This window comes from Protopterus annectens, chromosome 8.part0 (genome assembly GCF_019279795.1).
Source record: "Protopterus annectens isolate FY-2018-M chromosome 8.part0, PAN1.0, whole genome shotgun sequence".
NCBI lineage: Eukaryota > Metazoa > Chordata > Ceratodontiformes > Protopteridae > Protopterus > Protopterus annectens.
Window position 1 is genome coordinate 1022674102 of NC_056741.1, and position 20231 is coordinate 1022694332.

Below are 20231 nucleotides of genomic sequence, written 5' to 3' on the forward strand. Positions count from 1 at the left end.
GTCTGATGGCCACCCTTATTTTGATTGCCAACACCTCTATGTGGCTTCTCTCTCATGCTACCGAGGACGGCACTAGAGCTGCTAGGACAGGTTTTGCCATCGGGCATCATGCCTGGCTCCAACTCTGTGCCTTCTCGGGGCCCTTTAAAGCATCCTTTACTAATGCCCTGTATGATGGTTCTACCCTCTTTGGAAAGTGAGTACACAACACTGTAGTCCAGAGTGAGAAAGATGAGAAGACTCTCTGCCATCAGAATCCGCTTCTCGACCCCTCCATGAACCTTTTCAAGGAATCACCGAGAGGCAAAGATGATGTTCCGTAAATCTCAGGTCTACTTCCAGGATGCTCAGGACTCTCCTTCCCCCAGAGGCTTAGGGGGATTTGACAGATGCCAACCCCGAGGAATCAGGGGTCTTGAGATTCTTTCTCGGACAGACCCGCGCAGCAGCCCTGAAGAACTGCCCAACTGCTAGTCTTTGGTGGCAGTCGGGGACTGACTTTCACTGCACTCAGTGGCCTGGGAGCCCATCACAGACTATCGTTTTAGTGTTGCAAGTCCTATCCAGAGGATATTAAATCTCCTTCATTCAAACACCTCCCCCTCCTCGACATCTCCCTGACGTTCCACCCTCGCAAAGGGAGGAGGCAGCACTGGAAATTGTCAAGCTGGTAGAAAAGCAAGTCATCCAGCCCATCCGTCCAGACCAGTCTGGATTATGCATCTATTCCAGATTCTTTTTAGTGTCAAAGAAGATAGGGGACTTGAGAGCCATTCTGGATCTTTCCACCTTAATCTGTCGGTTGCCAAGACAAAATTCCGGATTGGTCACTTTCCCGTCTATCCTGCCTTTCCTGCAGGAGAAAGACTGGATGTGCCCGGTCAACCTTCAGGACATGTACTACCACATCAAAATGGGCAGATGCTCTCTGTTGGGGGCCAGTGATTACCAGTTCAGAGCGCTACTGTTTGGTCTCACCACAGTCCCCAGAGTGTTCACCAAAGTGATGGCAATGGTAGCTGCTCACCTGCGGCTACAGGGCTTCCAGGTCTTCCCCTACCTAGATGATTGGCTCCTTTCTGCCCTCTCCAGGCATCGACTTTGCCAAGCCAGGGATTACATTCTCCAAACAGCCCACCAATTGGGCATAACCGTAAATCTCAACAAATCCCTACTGACTCCGGTTCAAGTTCTGGATTTCACTTGGGCTCTGTTGGATACAATTCAGACCAAGGTATTTTTAACCTCAGACAGACTTCAGTCCCTAACACACCATGTTTTGTGTATCCTTCATGCTCAGTTGCTGACAGCAGAATTGGTCTTACAGGCATTGGCGTCCATGGCGGCCACAATCACCCTCGTGCCAAGGTGCGGTTGCACATGAGGGTACTTCAGTGGACCCTTGCGTTTCAGTGGTCCCTGCTAGACCTCCTATTGTCCCACCCTATTTGCATATCTCAGACATGCAGGGATTCTCTTCTTTGGTGGATTCAATCCCAGGATATTCTTTGAGGTCGCCCCTTTATTCTTCCTGCCCCTTTGACCATGGACGCCTCCCTACTCGTGTGGGAGAGGCATTGCTTGGGAAGGACAGTCCAAGGCACATGGTCTCCCCTCGAGACTCTATTGCATATCAACGTCCTGGAGATGAGGGAGGTACTCCTAGTATTGCAAGCTCTCCATGCCCATCTTCCTCTAGGGACGATTGCCATCCAGACAGCCAATATTTCTGTAGTCTGATACATCAACATGCAGGGGGAACCGGGTCTTATCCCCAGTGTCATAAAGCCATGAGAGTGGGCAATCTCCACTGTCCATTTTTTCTGGTGGCCACGCACATTCTGGGGAGGTCCAACATTCTAGCGGACAGGCTCAGCAGGTCTATCCTGACATCTTACGAGGGGTGTCTGATTCCTTTAGTAGCGAAACAGATCTTTCTAAAGTGGAGTCAGCCTTGCTAGGATCTCTTCTCCTCTCCTTCCAATGGGAAGTGCAGTGAATTTTTCGCTGGGAAGCTCCCAGAGATGCTTTGGTTTATGCTTGGCCATCCGATCTTCTGTATGCTTATCCTCCTCTCTCTCTGATCCTGAAATTCCTTCAGAAAGCTCGCAGGCTGGGGAGCTTAGTCATCCTCATTGCCCTATTCTGGCTTTGCCAGGTCTGGTTCCCTTCTCTGTAGTCTCGCATAGTGTGTGCCCCCCCCCCCCTGGACATTAGATCTAACTCTGGATTTCATTTCTCATCACTCAGGGATTCCTCACCCAGATCTGGTCAGTCTGAGGCTCACTGCTTGGCTGCTCCAGTTCCCATGATAGTCGGGACTCCCAGGTTATCATCACCAGTCAAAAAGGTATTAGTTGCAGCTCATAAATCTTTTACAAGGAAGGTTGATTCCAGCAAGTAGAAGCATTTCCCAATTTGGGCATCTCTGTGTGATCTAGATCCCTTTACTGCTCCAGTTCCAGCAGTTCTAGAATTTTTGGCAAGCACGTTACATCAAGGCACTGCTACTTCTACGGTCAAGGTCCAACTGGCAGCTATGTCTAACTTTCATGTAGGTGACAACACAGCTTCTCTAGCTTCTAAGCTTTGCAAAGCCTTAAGGGTACCTTTTTGCTTCAGCCACCAATTAAGGACCCAACGCCTCCTTGGGATCTTACCTGGTTCTGCAAGCTCTTGCCTCTTCCTCTTTTGAATTTGCAGCTTCAGTGGATCTACAGTTCTTGTCATGGAAAACTGCTTTCGTGATTGCCATTACATCAGCCAAAAGGGTTTCGGGAACTTCAAGCATTATCGATCAAACCTCCTTATATGATCTTTCAAGAGTGTCTTTGTGCACTAACTTCTCTTTCCTTCCCAAAGTGGCTTCGGAATCCAACATTAATCAGTTAATTAATCTCCCTGTTTTTTTCCGAATTTTCAGAATAAGGGAGAGTACGAATTGCACTTGTTGGATGTTCATAGACAAGTTAAGTTTTTACTTGCATAGGATTAAATCTTTCCGTAAGTCTGATCAGCTCTTTGTTTCCTACTTTAAGCCTTTTTTAAGGAAACCTGTATCGAAGGTCACCACTGCTCATTGGATTTCTCACTGTTGGATTTCTCACTGTATTATTCTGGTGTATTCAGCTAGAAGTTTACCCCCACCAGATCATCTTAAGGTGCATTCTCTATCCAGGAACAGGGCATCCTTTGGCTCTGCCATGCTCCGGAATATCCTGCTATACACCAATAGTCAACTCCTCCCTGGTTAGATCCAGCCACAAACTAATCACCTTGGAAATCCACATCTCTCCTACCCACCCACCCCCGCAAAGGTAACCACCATGAAAAACTTCTCCAAAGCTAACTTTGGGCTCCTAAAAACAGAGGTGGCTAACTTCACAGCACCCATGCAAATGGAGAATAGTTGCATGACCGCCGAATCATACACCAGTGCACTGTAAGAACACGTACACAAATGCATGGATCTTGCCATACCTAATAGAACCAAGACACTCTCCTCCAAAAAAAGGAATCCAATTTGGTGGTCCCCTGCCACAAAAAAAACTCTACAGCAGAAGAAGGAAACTGATGCAGAATAAGGTGACGTCCCAAGACTAGAAAAACTCCCTTAACCTCAACAAAAAGTTGAGATCCCTTATCAAATCTTCTAAAACTAGCTATGAAAACAGAATTGCAGCAGATAGTAAAGACAACCACAAGGTCTTGATAGTTATGTAAAGAATCTCCATGGCAATACCCAGATTTGCTCTGAGGTACTGCAAAATGGAACCTCCTATACAGAGCCAACAGATATTGCCAATATACTGGCCGACAGATTCAGTGCCAATGTTACCCCTGTGCCCCCCCCCCCCCCAAAGGACCAGTCACAATACCAGTAGATTTCCAGGCACTCAGTATTACTGCTGCACATGTTAAAACAGCACTGTTCAAGGCCAAGAATACAGCTTCTGTGGGACCTGAAAATATCCCTGGCTGTGTTCTACATGAACTACAAGAGTAAACTGGCACCTCACCTGTGTGCCCTGTTCAGTCACAGCCTCACCTCAGGCTTTGTCCCTACTGAACGGTGCACTGTTAGTCATCTCTCTCCATAAAGGAGGAGCGACTACAGACCCTGGGAACTATTGCCCCATTAGCCTGACGAGTCTGATATGCAAAGCTATGGAACACATCATCGTGGATCTAATAAGGATTTAGGGAATCTCCAGACTCTGGATTCAACACAGTTTGGTCTTCTGAAGGGTAGATCATGTCTGCTCAACTTGGTCAACTTCTTTGAGTCAGTCACCAGAGCTGTGGATGAAGGCAAGGTGGTTCATACAGCCTACCTTGATCTGGCCAAGACCTTTGCCATTCCCCACTCAGGAATCCTAGAAAAACTCACTAAGCTAGGCATCAACCCCTATATCACTAGATGGGTTGTGTACTGGCTCACAGGTAGAACCCACAGTGTGAAAGTAGCTTACTCCAAGTCAGGCTGCTGACAAGTCATGAGTGGAGTCCCACAGGGTTCAGTCCTTGGTCCTTTCCTGTTTGGTATCTACTTCTCTGAAGTCCAGACCAACACAAAGGGACTCTGGCTGACAAAGTTCTCAGACAATTGCAAGTTGGAGCTATTATTAATTCCCCAAGTGATGACATCTTACAGAAAGGCCTTACTGAGACCAATGACTGGTGTCAGAGCCATGGCCTTAAGCTCAATGCCAAAAAAATGTTGTCATCCCGTTTAGGAAAAATTCAGTTCCCATGAGTTACCACACCGATGTTAGTCCACTGAACACAGAAGGTGTTATAAGAGATCTGGGAACAGGTTGACAGCAACTTCTCTTTTGACCACCACATTGCCACTGTGGTCAGAAAGACCTTCTATGTGGTGCATCTCATTTCTAAGGGGTTTGCATCCAGGAAGAAAGAGGTCATTGTCTTCCTCTACTCCTCTCTCATTAGGCCACTCATTGAGTACAATGCCCCATTTGGCATGTACCTTACTAAACACCTGCAACAACTGGAGAGGCTGCAAAAGTACCCCACAAAGAGGATCCTAGACCTTAAACATTTGTTCTATATGGACAGACTCAAAAAAACTCCCAACTAGTCTCTTTCTCAAATCGCCTACTAAGAGGCAATCTCTGCTTGACTTAAGTTCATAGGTTCATAGATTAGTACTAAGCTAACTGCCCTTGTGAGCCATTTGAAGCCTAGCCAATTATCCCTTGTGAGATTCAAACCCTGCACCTTGTGTTTGTAAGTCAAACACCTTAACCATTAGGCCACCCTCCCAACCCTTACAAAGCCATGTCTGACCCAGCTCTGTTAGAAATGCTACATCTAAAGAAATCCCAATCCCTCCACACCACACACTCCAGAGACCTCAAACCCATTACCACAATCAACAGAACATGCTGGAGAGACCTGTTCATATCCCACAGACTGCCCATGCTATGGAATAGACTTCCCATACATGTCAAGCAGAGCACCTCACTGGCCCTCTTCAAGAGAAATCTTGATGAATGGATGGGAAATAGAAAATTCACCCCAGGGATCACTCCAGTGGCTTTACTCGACGAGAGACACTCGGAACTAAGGTCGGGTGACAACATGCAAGGGTAATCCTATGAGCTAGGCTTGTAAAGGCTCTATGAGCTAGGCTTGTAAAGGCTCCAGGGCTATTAGCCTAGTACACACCTATGAACCTATGAATCTATTCGACTAGATCTGTGGCTACTTCAGCTGCCTTCTGGTTAAGTTTCATTTGATGAAATTTACTCTGAGGCTACTCGGGCACCTTTGCATACTTTCCTTTCACACTACAAGTTGGACATTCTGTCCAGGAACAGGGCATCCTTTGACTCTGCCATGCTCCGGAATATCCTTCAATGAGGGCCTCTCAGGTGTTTGGTAACTGTGGACTCTGTTCCACAGGTTGAAGAGCAAATGAAGGCAACTTCAGATAAAGAAGTTATGTACTCACCATAACATTCCATCTGAGTTGTTGCTCTTCATTTGTCTCCAACCCCCCCCCGCCTTATGTGGGCTGTGTGGTGGCCTGGCCAGAAGAGATATAGTCACCACGTTGGCATACCTTTGTTCTCTTCATGCTTCTGGAGACCTATTTTTATGGGATAAGATCTTGGGTCAGGTTGGGGATGCTATGGATAGCAGCAAACTCAGTCTGAATGGAGGAGGGAGATAGCGGCATTATGGGTAGGGGAGGAGCTTGGAGCTCGGATCAGATATTGGAAATGCGGCATTGCCTGATCCGTCCCGGATCAGAGTTACCCACAGGTTGAAGACAAATGAAGAGCAATAACTCAGATGGAGCATTATGGTGAGTACATAACTTGTTTTTTCCCAAGTAGCAGTCTGCCTTCCAGGACGCTGAAGATGAGCCGCCCTCCAGAGGACGGGTGGGAGGCGGGGTTCAATGGCAGATGCTGCCCAAGGGGCAGAGGGGGTCTGCAAAAATCAGGGCTCCGGGGAGCCCTTCTCTGAGAAGCCCCAGCAGCACTCCCAAATTACTGCCCGACTGTCCTACCCTGGATTCCGTCAAGGGTCATTGTCTCTGCACCCTTTGGTCTGGGCAAGTATTACAAATTTTTGTTGGTGCTAAACATCATTTCCAGGGGTTATTCTAGTCCCTTTTCCCCATCTCCTCCTCCAGTCAGGAGATACCTCCCCGATGCACCACCTCACCACCACATTAGAGGGAGCTAGCTCAAAAAGAAGTGCTCAAGCTTCTTCAAAAGAGAGCCATCCAAGAGGTCCCCCTGTGACCATGAAAATCCAGAACTTGTTGTCACTTTTTGGTGCCAAAGAAGATGGGGGAACTGTGTCAAATCCTGTACCTCAGCAATCTCAGTCTATACATCAAGAAGTCAAAGTTGCAGATGGTCACTGTCCAGTCCATCGTCTCTCTGCACAAGGGCGATTGGGTGTGCTCGTAGATCTCCAGGTAGAGTGCTATCATATAATAGATGCTCCAGGAGATCTTTCTGCTTTCGTGTAGGGGCCAGTCACTACCTGTTCAGGACCCTGCCCTTTGGTCTCGCCACAGCCTCCCAGGTGTTCCCTAAGTGCATGACAGCAGTTGCAGCTCATCTGAGACTGCAGGGATTCCAAGTGTTTCCTTACCTCAATGATTGGCTCCTCACAGCTCCCATGAAGCATCGTCTGGACACTGCCTCTCAGTACCTACTCCAGCTTTTTGACCTATTGGGCATTACAGTGAATCTCCCAACTCAAACCGGATTTCCTTCCCAAAATCTGGAATTCATCAGGATTCAGTTGGACACTGTGTCAGAGATTGCGGTGCTCCTGCTCCGCCAGGTACACCTCATCAGATCTCATGTTCAATGTCTTTTCGATCTGTCTCATCCCCAGGCACATCTTGTTCTCAGGGCCTTAGGTTCCATGGCGGTGGCGATCTTCCTCTTGCCTTAGCCAGGTTCTACATGAGGGTTCCGCATTGGACTCTAGTGGTTCAGTGGTCTTCCCTGGTTCATCGTATGACGACTCCGATCCACCTCACTCCAGAGTACAGGCAGACCATTCTCTCTTCCTCCCCACAGCACCAAAGTAACCACGAACACTTCCCTGTTGGGGTGAGGGGGCATTTTCAGGGAAAGGCAATCCAAGGCATGTGGTCCAAAGCAGAGACCAAACTGCATATCAGCGTCCTGGAGATGAGGGCGGGTCTCCTCCCGTTGCAAGCCTTCCAGGACTACCTCTCTCTAGGCACCATTTTGTAGTTCACACGGACAACATCTTGGTTGTGTGGTACATCAAGCAAGGGGGCACACATTCATATCCGCTTTGTTGCGAGGCCATGAGACTGTGGGAATGGGAGATGTCCTTGGGGCGCTTGATCATTGCAATGCATATTCTCAGGCTGTCCATTGTGCTGATGGACAGACTCAGCAAGGCAATTCTGAGTCCTCACGAGTGGTCCTTGAATCTTTCGGTGGCGAAAGAAATCTTCCTTCACTTGGGTCAGCCAAGTTGCAATCTCTTTGCTTCCCCTCTCAGCCACAAAGGCAGCCAGTATTTCACCCGGATTCCTCCAAATGGGATGTCCCCCAGGATGCTCTGGTCCACGATTGGCCCCAGGGTCTTCTTTATGCCTATCCTCCCGTGCCGTCCAAGAGCTCTACAGAAAGCTCATCACCTAAAGGCCACCTTGATCCTCATCACCCCCTTTTGGCTTTGGCAGGTGTGATTTCCCCTTCGGTCGTACTTGAAGTACCCCCCTTGGGTGCTAGATTCCTTTCCTGATGTAATTTCCGATCCTTCTCAGCTTCCGATTCCCAACCTACAGATGCTTTGTCTGACAGCATGGTTTGTCCAATTCCAGTAATCCTGAACCAGCCCGGGCTACCTTCTCCCATTGAAAACATTATCCTGGTCTCTCAAAAGGCTCCCACTAGAAAGATTTACGCCAGTAAGTGGAAACGGTTTTCTGTTTTGGCTAGGCAGTGCAATTTCAGTCCTGCTTTGGCTTCCATTTCAGATATCTTGTTGTTCTTGTCTTTGCTGTTGCAGGATGGAGCCAGCTTATCGACTGTCAAATTGCATTTGGCAGCTATTTCCAGCTTCCATGTTTGTGTGGAACCCGCCTTCTCCTCTTGCTTGTGTAAAACCTTTTTAAAAGAGGTTTTTATGCCCAACCTCCTGTCAAGGATCCTTCCACTCCTTAGGACCTTTCCTTGTTGCTGCAGTCTCTCACACAGAGTCCGTTCAAACCTGCCACTTGTGATACCAAGTTCTTGTTGTAGAAGACAGCCATTCTTGTAGCCATAAAGTCAACTAAAAGTTTTGGAGTTGCAGGCTCTTTCTATTAAACTGCCTTTTATGTTTTTTCATAAGGACAGAGTGGCCCTTCAAACTAACCCTGCGTTCATGCCTAAGGTTGCTACAGAAGCAAATTTGAATCAGTCAGTCCAGTTGCCAGTCTTCTTTCCAAATTTTGCCAATAAAGGGGAATATGTTTTGCATACTCTAGATGTGCATAGCCAACTGCATTTCTATTTGGATAGGATGAAGAGTTTCCACAGGTCTGACCATTTGTTTGTGGCATTCTTTCTCAACAGGAAGGGCCAGGTCCAAAGTTGCTATCGCCCGTTGGATTTCAATGTACATTTCCTTTGCTTATTCATCCAAAGGTTTATCCTTACCAGGGCCAGTTAGAGCTCACTCCACTAGGTCAGTGGCTATGTCAGCTGCCTATCTTGCCTGTCATTCTGTAGATGACATGTGTACGGCAGCCACCTGGTCTTCTCCTCACACTTTTGTTAGTCACGACAAACTTGATGTTGTCTCCAGGAATAGGGTTTCTTCAGCAAGTCTTTCTATGAGGCCTCCCAGGATTTAGGGTAGCTGGGGACTCTGACCCAAGAGTGAGGAATAGTGACATGGATAGCATCAGATAAAGAGTAATGTACTTGGCGTAACTTGGGATCTGTGTTATCCTGCGTCACTATTCATCACTATCCGTCCCTCTATCCCCCATCCTGTAGGATTTAGAGGATGTGGAGATGTCCTGTCTGGTGGTCAAGGTCTTTCTTAGCTGCTATCTAGCGTAGGGAAAACTCTATCTGAGGGGTTAGAGGACAGCGAGGGATCATGACAGTGGGAGGAGCTCGAGCCTAGAAGCTGTCTGTAAAGTTGCTCGGATCCAAGACCCAAGAGTGATGAATAGTGATATAGGGTAACACAGATGCCAAGTTATGGTAAGTACATAACACTTTTTTTTTTTGGTAAGTAAATTTCAAGTTTATAGTTTTATAATGTGTGTGTATCTAATTTTTTAAATAGATACATCCTCTGTTAGAGTAGGACAAAATCTGGGAATTTTGAGTCGTAAATGAACCTGAGCCAGACGGCATGTGAGCCTCAAGCAATCAAGCTCATAGTTTTAAAGAAAAACATTAAGTACAGCTATCCATATGTTTGTCTCACTGCATTATGTCCTTCTGAAGATCAATTTGTATGGTGTGTAATCTCATATCTGCATCTTTAAAAAAGACTTCCACCAGATATAAGATTCCTGCTCTTCTTTTCTGCAGGGTTATTTTCTTGGATTCCTGGAGCAGGTCCTTTTCAGTACAGCATGCTCCTTTTTTTCCATGGAAGAACATTTGTTATGAAATAGGTGGCCTCCACATTTTGAAGTATATGACCATATATGTTCATTGATGCTCATCCAGATGGTAGTCCACTTGAAGTTTTCTGCAGGAATAGTTGAATTTTCTTGAGCCTGACTTGCGGCTTATATTTGATACCCACTGCAGAACCCTGCTTTTAAATGTATCTATTTCTAACAAAGTATTTCTTTGGGATTTCAGCACAAAGAATTAAGACACTGGGCTGAGATAAGCTTCACCCTGTAGTACAGTTTGATTTCCTAGTCTCCGTTGCTTGCTGTACGATTTGTAAATCCCTTAACTAAACAGTTGCCCTAAATTACCCTGAAAATAGGCCTTTCGTACTGGGTTTACCTGATTAACTCTAAATCTTCTTTGTTCATTGTTGTGATTTATTTGACTTTTTATTTCTCGGCAGTATTTGCTTGTCTCTCTTAAAATTAACTTTTTTATCGTTATGGCATAACTTGCAATACCTACACGATGAGTTTGTGTCTCATCTTTCAGTAGATGCTTTTGGAAGGTGGAATGTTTTTTTATCAGATACTGTCCTTTACTTATGAGCTGCACCTGGTATAAAAAGGCAAATATAAAGCAAAAAAAAATGCTTTTGAATCTATTTTTTCATTTTGTTATAAAGGTATTGAAGATAGGTTATATCAACTGACTGCCATTGGTAAATCCATTGCTAGTTAAATGAGTAACAAAAATTAAATATAATAGAGTAGTCTTTGTAGTCTGGACTAAAAATTTTTGATACTGAAGATACTTCATAATGAAGACTTGCACTTTTGTTAAATTGTTTTGGAAATGACTTTTCAGTTAAGCATGTTAGTGTTTTAGTATTATGAAATTGGCAGTCATTTTTTAAATGATTGTGAAGAGAATTTAAGAACTGTTCAGTGTTTCATTAGAAAGTTTACTCCATAGATAATTTTGCCCATTAGCACCTTCATCTGTACAGTTTCTGAACACATTCTGCTGTTGACTTTTTACATCACTACACCTAACTAGGACTTCAGTGCAACTGTCTTCCATATTGCTTATGTATCTTTTTTGTGATACAGCTCCCTAAATTAGAACACAGTATCTTACTTTGCCCAGTGGCACATCTGGCCATGATTTAACATTCTCAGTCCAATTGTGAACCGTGTTTCCTCTTTGAATTAAGTTTAGCTTTTAATGCATAAACTTCACTGTGATAATGTTAAGCAGCACTGTATTCAGTGCTTGACCTTATTTAATACCAAACTGCTTTGTTTGGTTTTTATTTCCTTATTTCTTTCCTTCCATTTGTTAACTGGGCAGGCAGACCTTTTACAGCTATGATCCAGGCAAAATTGTGTCGATGGTTTAGAGATATAAATGGAAAATGTTGACATTTTATTGGAATTCAAACACTTTGTTACAGTAAGTAGAACATGAGTGATTTATGCAGTAAGTTATAGCGTATTGGCTTATGTTTAAGTACAGCAATTGCAATTGTATAGTTATACGTTTGAAATCAAATTGGTTACTGAGCAAGGTCTTAAATTCATCTATTATGTGACACACAGATACACTGTACTGCTCTTTCAGGCTCTTACTGATAGAACTGTTACTTCCTTAACTTTGTTATGTTACAGATGTTGCTAGACCTGACAAAATTTCTGGAGCTGACATTAATTCGATTTGCCAAGAGGTAGGTAATGAAAAATGAGGATTCACTTTTTTAAAGGAAATGTTGGTTTGCTTTTCCTTGGAGTGTTTCTGTTCTTAGTTTGTGCATAGTTCTGTGTAAAACTGTAGAATATACATTTAGTGAAAAATAATAACTAGTAAAATAAACAATTTACTCGCCCCTGGCTATTTACATGAAGCCTGGCCCAGCTCTCAACTATGTTAAGGAGAATTGCACATGTTAGATATCATAGGCCATGGGGGTCATTCTCTCCCTTGTGAGGGTGGACTTACTTGAAAGATCACAGTGAAATTCTACCAGACCACCTGTCATTCATGGCTAAGAGGGACTGGTGGCAAGACATAAGGTGGGGAAAATAAAAGAAGTAAAGCAAAAAAAAAAAAAAAAAGTCCATTCCAGCCCTTCATCTTGGCTACGTAAGTGGAGATCAGAGGAGGCTTCACTTTTGTTTGGGGTGTGCATCCATGGGTGTAGGTGCTGCCTGTCCCCAGGCTGATAGGCTGAGAATTGTTGCAGAAGAATTTAATCATCTGGTTGTAAATAAGCAGTAATCGAGGCTTTCATCAGCGAAGATCTCCCCCTCCAGGCCTGGCTAGGCTGTCAGGTCCCAGATGAGGAGGGAACTTTCAAATAATCCTATGTTAAATATCATCCTTTAAGGAATAGACTTCAAATGGATGTTTCATGGAAGCTGGAGATGCATTTGTGAGAATGTGCTGTTACAGAGCATCATCTGAAACAAGCTATCCCTTTGCTCCATCTGTATTAGGTGTGCACATGGATTCTATGTTGCCCAGCACACAGTGTGCTTTGGTCACAGGCTGTCCCTTGCTTAGGAGCCTACAACTGGTGGTAATGGAGTCTAGGATTCCCTTTTAGAGGGAGCAGACCATCTCTACTATGGAAGATTTCTTTAATCTCTCCTATCTTGTTTATTAGTCTTCACATCTTCTTCCAAGATGTGTAAACCACAGAACGAAGATTTAGCCATATTGTAGGCTGCATAATGCCTTGAAGCATTAAACCATCCTACGGTCCTGTGTGTTTCTTTTCCAATTCCTTTGTAAGTCACCCAAGAGGATGAACATAACAGGCAGAATCCTGTTATCTGAAGCGTCAGATAGATGTGTGTTAGAGTTTGCACCAGCTTGGAGAGCCATCGTAAGGGACTAGTAGGCTTTGTACATTGTCATAATAGCCATGCCTTTCAACACTTGGGTTCTTACACAGAAAGTGTTCTGACTAGAGGTCAGGCCATCTTACTGTAATGCTTACTACTAGCCAAGATTGTGCTGTGTAAAAGGAGCTGCAGAATTAGACTTCTAGGAACTGGGCAGGGGTTATACTCTAGATCTGATTTCATTTTCATTTGTTCCTCAAGGAATGGATCTCAAATCTGACCCTCTGATCCGACTCAGCCACTTTTTTGTCTAGATTTTAGTATTCAACTGTCTTGCTCCTCCCTTTACTCATAATGCCCCTGACCAGTGCAGTACCCCAGACCTCATTTGCTGCTGTAACGATTTGGTTGGGATTGCGCTGTCTTGAGCTCAACATCTTGAACATTTTTTTTATTTTTTTTGGGATAGTGAGTAAAAAACTTAAGAGTTTAACTTTCTTGTTTAAAACTTCTTTATAGTATTCTCTCTCTAGCCGCTAGGCTAATTTATCTTTCTTTACCATCATTTAGTATTTTTTCTTTACCATCGCTGGTATTTTCCTTTTCTTTACTTTATCTTCTCTGTAAGGTATTATTATTATTACTACCACCATTGCTGGTATAACTTTTCTTTACTGGAACATATATTTTAAAAAAAATCTTTCTTGTAATTCTCTTTTTGGACTTAGTTTTCATCTCTGGCTGACAAGCCTACTGGATTTAAAAAGTGTACTTCCTGTGGACACAGGATACCCAACTCGGATGCCCACAGGGAGTGCATCTATTGTTTAGGCCCTTCCCACCTTGCGACCTCTTATACTATTTATGCTGGTTTCAACGCCAGAGCCGTCAGCGATCGTCAAAATAAGCTAGTGCTTGAAGGCTTTTTCCTTGCTGTCATACCTTCGTCTACTGTTTTTACTTCAGGGATTCAAACTCTTTCTCAGAAATTAAAGTCCATGGAGCCCGGGAAGCATAGAAGGCATTTTCCTGTCAGGTCTCCCAAATCCGCTCTGACTTCAGAGCCTTCAGCTAAGAAATCCAAACACTCTGAGCCGAAACCCTCAGATCTGAAGTCTGCTACTTCAGTGACTCCTCAGCTGTGAAACCCCCGCTGCTCTCCATAGTCAGTGTCTCCCTCACTAAGATCTCCTTTCCTACAGGAGACTCCTAGAAAGTTTTCTCGACCTCCTTCCACTTCCTATTCAGTCAGATCCTCCTAAATTCTTTCCGAAGCAAAAGTGGATAGAATGATGAGAAAATTTCTCAGAACACAGATCCAGATGGGGTCTTACCATCTCTGTCTCCCATCGGATCCATGAGTCTGAAACCTCCCTCGCAGACATTACATCTTCAGCCTGACCTATTTCAGAGCCCTCTGATCCGAGATCTCCAAGATTCAAACTGTCAGATCTGAAGATGCTTTTATCAAGTCTGACTACATCCCTGATCCATTCAGATCTGACTTCCCTTAAGCAGGATGTGTCTCAGAGCTGAAGCATCGGATCTGAGGGAATGACTTTGACTCTGAAGCTTTCAGAACCATGGGCTCGGCACTTGATAGCTCGGCTCTGACTCCTCCCTTGGAGTGGAGGGCCCTGGATTGTCTGATCAGTGTTTCATCTCAGCTCAGATTGGCCTTGGCTTCTCTTGGTCCTTCTGCCTTTCAGATGGTGGAGAGGGTATTCTCTCAACTGAGAGAGACCTTGACTCTTGCCTCATAGGATCCTTTTTGGTTCCTGTGTGCGAGTCTTTTCATCCTATGCCACAGAGACAGCCAAACCATGAGCTTCTAGGCGATTCCAGTTAGGGAACTTCCCCACCTCTTCTGATACCTTTCCAGAACACCCCACTGAAGAGGTCACCCAAAAGAGGTTGTGCAAAAGGAGGCACTTGGAGTCCCCTCAGGAATTTTTGACTGAAGATACAGATTTCAGTGAAAGGGAAGAATTTTCTAGATCTCCACCCGAAGAAGTCTACTTTGGAGATATTCTAGAAATCCTACGCCCAAAAAGTGGATGGTCTTCCCAAACCCCTTCCCAGGAGGAGTCACTGCTCCTAGAAGCCTTCGGGTCTGGCCCATCCACATCTTGGGTTACCCCCCCCCCCCTCCCTGGTGGATGAGCTTATAGATCTTGTCTCCTGGGCATGGAGGGAACAGGACTGCAACGAACAAATTCATAGGAGTCCAGCTAAGATTCTTGGACCACCTGCAGACAGACAATAGTGGAGTATGTGAATCCCCTTGGATGCCATGGTTGTTGCGGCAGCCACCAAAAAGGAGCTGGCTGAGCAGAGCTCCTCTGTCTGTGCCCCTAATAGAGAGTCTAGGGTGTTGGACAGGTACAGGAAGTGAGTTTAAACCTCAGCGATCTTTGTCTTAAGTTTGCTAAACTACCTGATACATTTACTAGATTACAAAGGGACTTGATTAAGAAACTCTCTAACCGTATCCCTGGGTCCATGTCTGCGGAGGAGGAGAACTATTCTCCACAAATGGCCACCCTACAGTCTATATTGAATGCGTCCATGAGGTTAATCATTCATGCAGCTGAAGGTTCCTCACAGGACACAGGTAAAGACATAGCCATTAGGAGGCATGCCTGGATGCGATTGTTTGACTTGCAGAACCCTTTAGTGTCATTCATAATGCTTCATTGATGGATCTTCTCTGTTTGGGCCCACTGTTAGAGACCCTTTCCCATAGTGAGCAAGATGGAAAGACCTTGTCTGCAGTGGAAATTCTTTTTCTGCACCTTGGAGACCTTTTTCTAGAAATAAGTGCAGTGATCAGATGTGGTTTCAGAAATCTCAAGGACTTTTTCAACAGTCACAAGGAGATTTTTCTTCTTGAGGCAGAGGGGGAAATAACAGTGGAAGACACCACCCACACGACAGAGGGGGTCTGCAAAATCAAGGGTTCTGAGATTCCTTCTCGGACAGACCCTTTCAGCACTTCTGAAAGGTTGACAGACTGTTTTTCTCTGGAGACCGTCAGGGGCCTTTGCACCCAAAAGCCTGGGCAGCCATCACAAAAGATACATGGGTGCAAAGAATCATATCCAGAGGATATTTCACTAATTCCCTCAATGAAAAAAGTCTCCCCAATGTTCCACCTAATCAGTGTGAGTCAGTGGCTCTGGAAATTCAAAAGCTGTTAAACAAGAGAGTCATCCAAGAGGTCCCACCAGACAAAAGATCTAGATTTTACTCGAGGTTCTTTTTTTAGTACCAAAGAAAACAGGGGACCTGAGAATTATCCTGGACCTCAGTTGTCTGAACCATTGTGTAAAAAAAACTCCGAATTCTGGATGGTCACGTTTCAGTCCATTCTCCCTCTGTTATGGAGAGATAACTGGAGGTGCTGTGTAGATCTTCATGACGCATACTCTCACATCAAAATGAACAGACACTCTTAGACCTGCACTTCTGTTTGGGAGCCAGCCATTCAGTTCAGAGCCATGCCCTTTAGTCTCACTACAGCCACCAGGGTGGCCACCAGATGCATGACAGTGATAGCAGCCTATCTAAAACTGCATGGATTCATGGTGTTTCCTTATTTAGACTGGCTCCTCACCACATCAACCAGGCAACTCATAGAAAAAGTCAGGGATTACTTACTCCAATTATGCTACTCTCAAGGAATCACCATCAGTTTTTCAAAGTCTCACCTTCAACCCGTTCAAGTCATGGAGTTTATAGGGGCTCATCTAGATATGGTCAGTCGTCTCACTGTCACCACAAAATTGACATGCGATCGCAAGGCGAGAATTCTGACTGGTTCTTTCTCTCTCCTCTCCCCTAGCAAAACTGATTCTCAAAGCCTATGGGTAGATTGACTGCTGCAGTTATCTTGATGCCTACTGCTCATCTTCATATGCAAATCCTCCAGTGGGCTGTGGCAATACAATGGTTCTTTCTTCAACAGCCCTTGCAACATCCTGCAAAACTATCTCAAGTTTACAAGGACTCCCTACTGTAGTGGATTCACTGCAGTGAGATTTATCAAGGATGTCCCTTTATCCTTCCTCCCCCAAATGCCACTTTGACCATGGATGCCTCCCAGTTGGGGTGGGTGACATTTTTTGGGGGGGCGGACTGTTCAAGGCACATCGTCCCCTGAAGAGACTTAATTGCATACAAATGGCTTGGATATGAGAGTGGTCCTTTTAGCATTGCAAGCCTTTCAGAGCTCTCTTCCTCTAGGGACAATTGCTAGCCAAACAGACAATGTGTCAGTTTAGTACATCAGTAAAACAAGGGGGAACCAGAGCTTACCCCCCCCCCCCCTGCCGTTTGCCAAGAAGCCATGAGAGTTTGGTAGTGGGTGATCTCCTGAAACCATTTTGTTATAGCGATGCACATACTGGGGAACTCCAGCATTCTAGCAGACAAGCTGAGTAGAACTCTCCTGATGCCTCATGAGTGGACTCTCTCCATTAGTGCAGACATGATCTTCCACAAATGGGATAAACCTTGCTGCGATCTGTTTGCCTTTCCCCTCCAGAAGTGCAGCAGGTTCTTTGCTAATATTGACTCGTGGAGGTTCTTGAAGTTTTGTAGCAGTGACGGTGGTTTTCTCTCTTGTTCTTTTAAGGTTCTTTTCCCTAATTCCTCCACAGGGGCAGCCACCGAGAGATGCTGTGATCCACATTTGGCCATCCGGTCTTCTTTATGCCTATCCTCCTCTGCCACTAATCTCCAAATTCCTTCAGAAAGCACTCTGGTTGAAGTGCCAAGGTAATCCTCATTGCCCCCTTTTGGCCTCTGCAAGTGTGGTTTCCCTTCCTATGGTCTCATCTACTGTGTCCTCCTTGGACACTGGACCACAGTCCAGACCTCCTTGCACATCCATCAGGGATGACTCATCCAGACATTGCAGGTCTCAGGTTGACCTCGTGGTTTCTTCAATTCCAATGATGGCTAGACATTCCAAACTTTCCTCTCCTGTTCGCCAAATTTTAGTTTCATCTCAGAAGCCCTCTACAAGAAAGATTTGTAAAAGTAAATGGAAAAGGTTTTCTTTTTGGGCTCAGCAGAGAGAATTGGATATTTTCACTGCTCTATTCCCTGCCGTTTTAGATTTACTTACCGCTGTTTTTGAAGATGGTGTGAGTTTCTCCACCATCAAAGTTCAGCTGGCAGCCATCTCTAACTTCCACATTTGAGATTATGCTTTCCCTTTAGCTTCATCCAGATTATGTAAGCCATTTTTTAAGGGTACCTTTTTACTTAGACCCCTTACTGTTGTATTACAAAGTTTAGTACAATCAGCATTTGAGCCTTCTGCTGTAGCAGATGTTAAATTTATTTCATGGAAAACAGTCTTTCTTGTAGCTATAACTTCTGCGAGGTGAGTCTATGAACTGCAAGTGTTCTCTTCAAAAACCACCTTATTTGATTGCCCATCAAGAACAGGGTTACCTTGCATACTAATTCTTTCTTTTTACTCAAAGTTGCCTCAGAGTCGAACATCAATCAGTTTGTCAACTTGCTAGTTTTTGTTCCTAAGTTTGGCCATAAAGGAAAATACATGCTTCACCTTTTAGAGGTACATAGGTAACTTCGTTTTTATCTTCATAGGGCAAAAAATTGTAGAAAAACTGACCAGTTGTTTCTTTTCCAATAACCAGTTGCGAAAATCAAGTTTCAAAAACTGCAATAGCCAGATGGATAACAGATTGTATTTCTCATGTGTACTTTTCAAGAGGTTTAACCTTGCTAAAATAACCTAAAACCCATTCAATTTCTAAGTCTGGTGCTTTTTGGTTCAGAGCAGTTATTGATGATGATTGTACAGCTGCCACTTGGTCTAATGTTCATACCTTTTTTGCTCATTACATGTTGGATATCATTTTCAGAAACGGGCCTTCTTCCTGGTTGTTGGCCAATTATGGCCATTTGATGAATTCTTTTACGATGTTGTGTTTTTGGTAGTTTAAAGTTTCACGTTCTATAAGGCATTAGCTGTAATTCATATTTAGTGTGCAAACATAGGCCCCATTTTGAGACACCCAGATGTTCCTTGCACCAGGCTGAGTAAAAAGAGTCTGTCAGTTTCTTTTCAGGAGCCAGGATCTGACGGATCACAAGTGGCTCTCAAGTTGTTTGACTTGGTCTTAGTCCATGTAGGTGTAAGTGACCTGAGACATACTTGCCTGTTCAGTATGAAGAGAGACATGATGGAGTTTTCTGTGCGTCTCTGGCCTATATGAACCTAGCATTCTACCTTCTCCAAGGATGATGGTAGCATATAAACAGAAGGTAAGGGGACTTAAACAGTTGGTTTAGTTTTTGCTGCCATTCAGGGAGGTACAGTATTTTTCAGCCTGGGAGGATATGGTTGACAAACCATAATTCTTTGCCAAAAAATGAGTCTGCACCTGTTCCCCATAGGCTTACATTACGTTGGCAACCACCTTCCAACATAGCAAAACCAACACAAGAACATCTAAAGGTATTGCTGCTCAGTGCCAGGAGCCCAAGCAGGAAACTCCTGGCTAAAGGTTCTCCTTACCGTGGAGAATGTAGATTTTTATGCAGTTACTATGACTTGATTTAAAGCCACGGAGAGCACCCTAGCAATGCAAGTCTAGAATGCCTTCCACACATTTACACCACGTACTGCACTGGAAGAGACGTATGGTGGAAAAGTGTCTGTATTCATCAAAACCATACACACCTCAAGGCTGGGCAAAGTCCTATATCATATCCTTGCAAACTGTAGGTCTCCGCCCACGAAACCCATAAAACCTACTTAAATGTGCAGCAGACAGTGCCAGTTCAACCCAACATCATATACACGAGCAACTTTAACTACCTGCTATAGCCTGGGAATTGTATAAGGTCCGTATTATGCACACTCAGAGATTCTTGGACTTGATAAATACAAATACCTTGGACCAGCAAGTCCGTATGCCTGCTGGAGTGCAAATATCCTTGACCTGATCTTCTCATACATGGAAGGGTGTTGCACAATCCCTGATTTATTATCATCACTAGTCAGCTCAGACCATAAAGATGTTTACTTTGAAATAAAAAAATAAATAAATAAAACCTGGAACATCAGGTGGAAACTTGTATGAAGTTTTCTAAGGCAAATTTCCCATTAAGTAACACTTTGACAAAATTCCAAGTTCCAAGTCACCCATACCCTGAGAACACACCGCCTATGCTGAGTCGTTCATTAAAGCCCTGTATAGTCATGTTTAGCAGCTGCTTGGAGAGAACTGTATCTACCCATAAC

General features: G+C 44.5%; 1 protein-coding gene across 1 annotated transcript in view; it reads left to right on the plus strand.

Moving 5' to 3' along the window:
- The window catches only part of PSMC4 (proteasome 26S subunit, ATPase 4), a 643785-nt gene that overhangs the window by 520612 nt on the left and 102942 nt on the right, over positions 1 to 20231 (plus strand). Inside the window, exon 9 of the mRNA XM_044079358.1 lies at positions 11761 to 11826. Within this exon, the coding sequence (XP_043935293.1) occupies positions 11761 to 11826 (66 nt within the window). The remainder of the gene's footprint in view (positions 1 to 11760; positions 11827 to 20231) is intronic.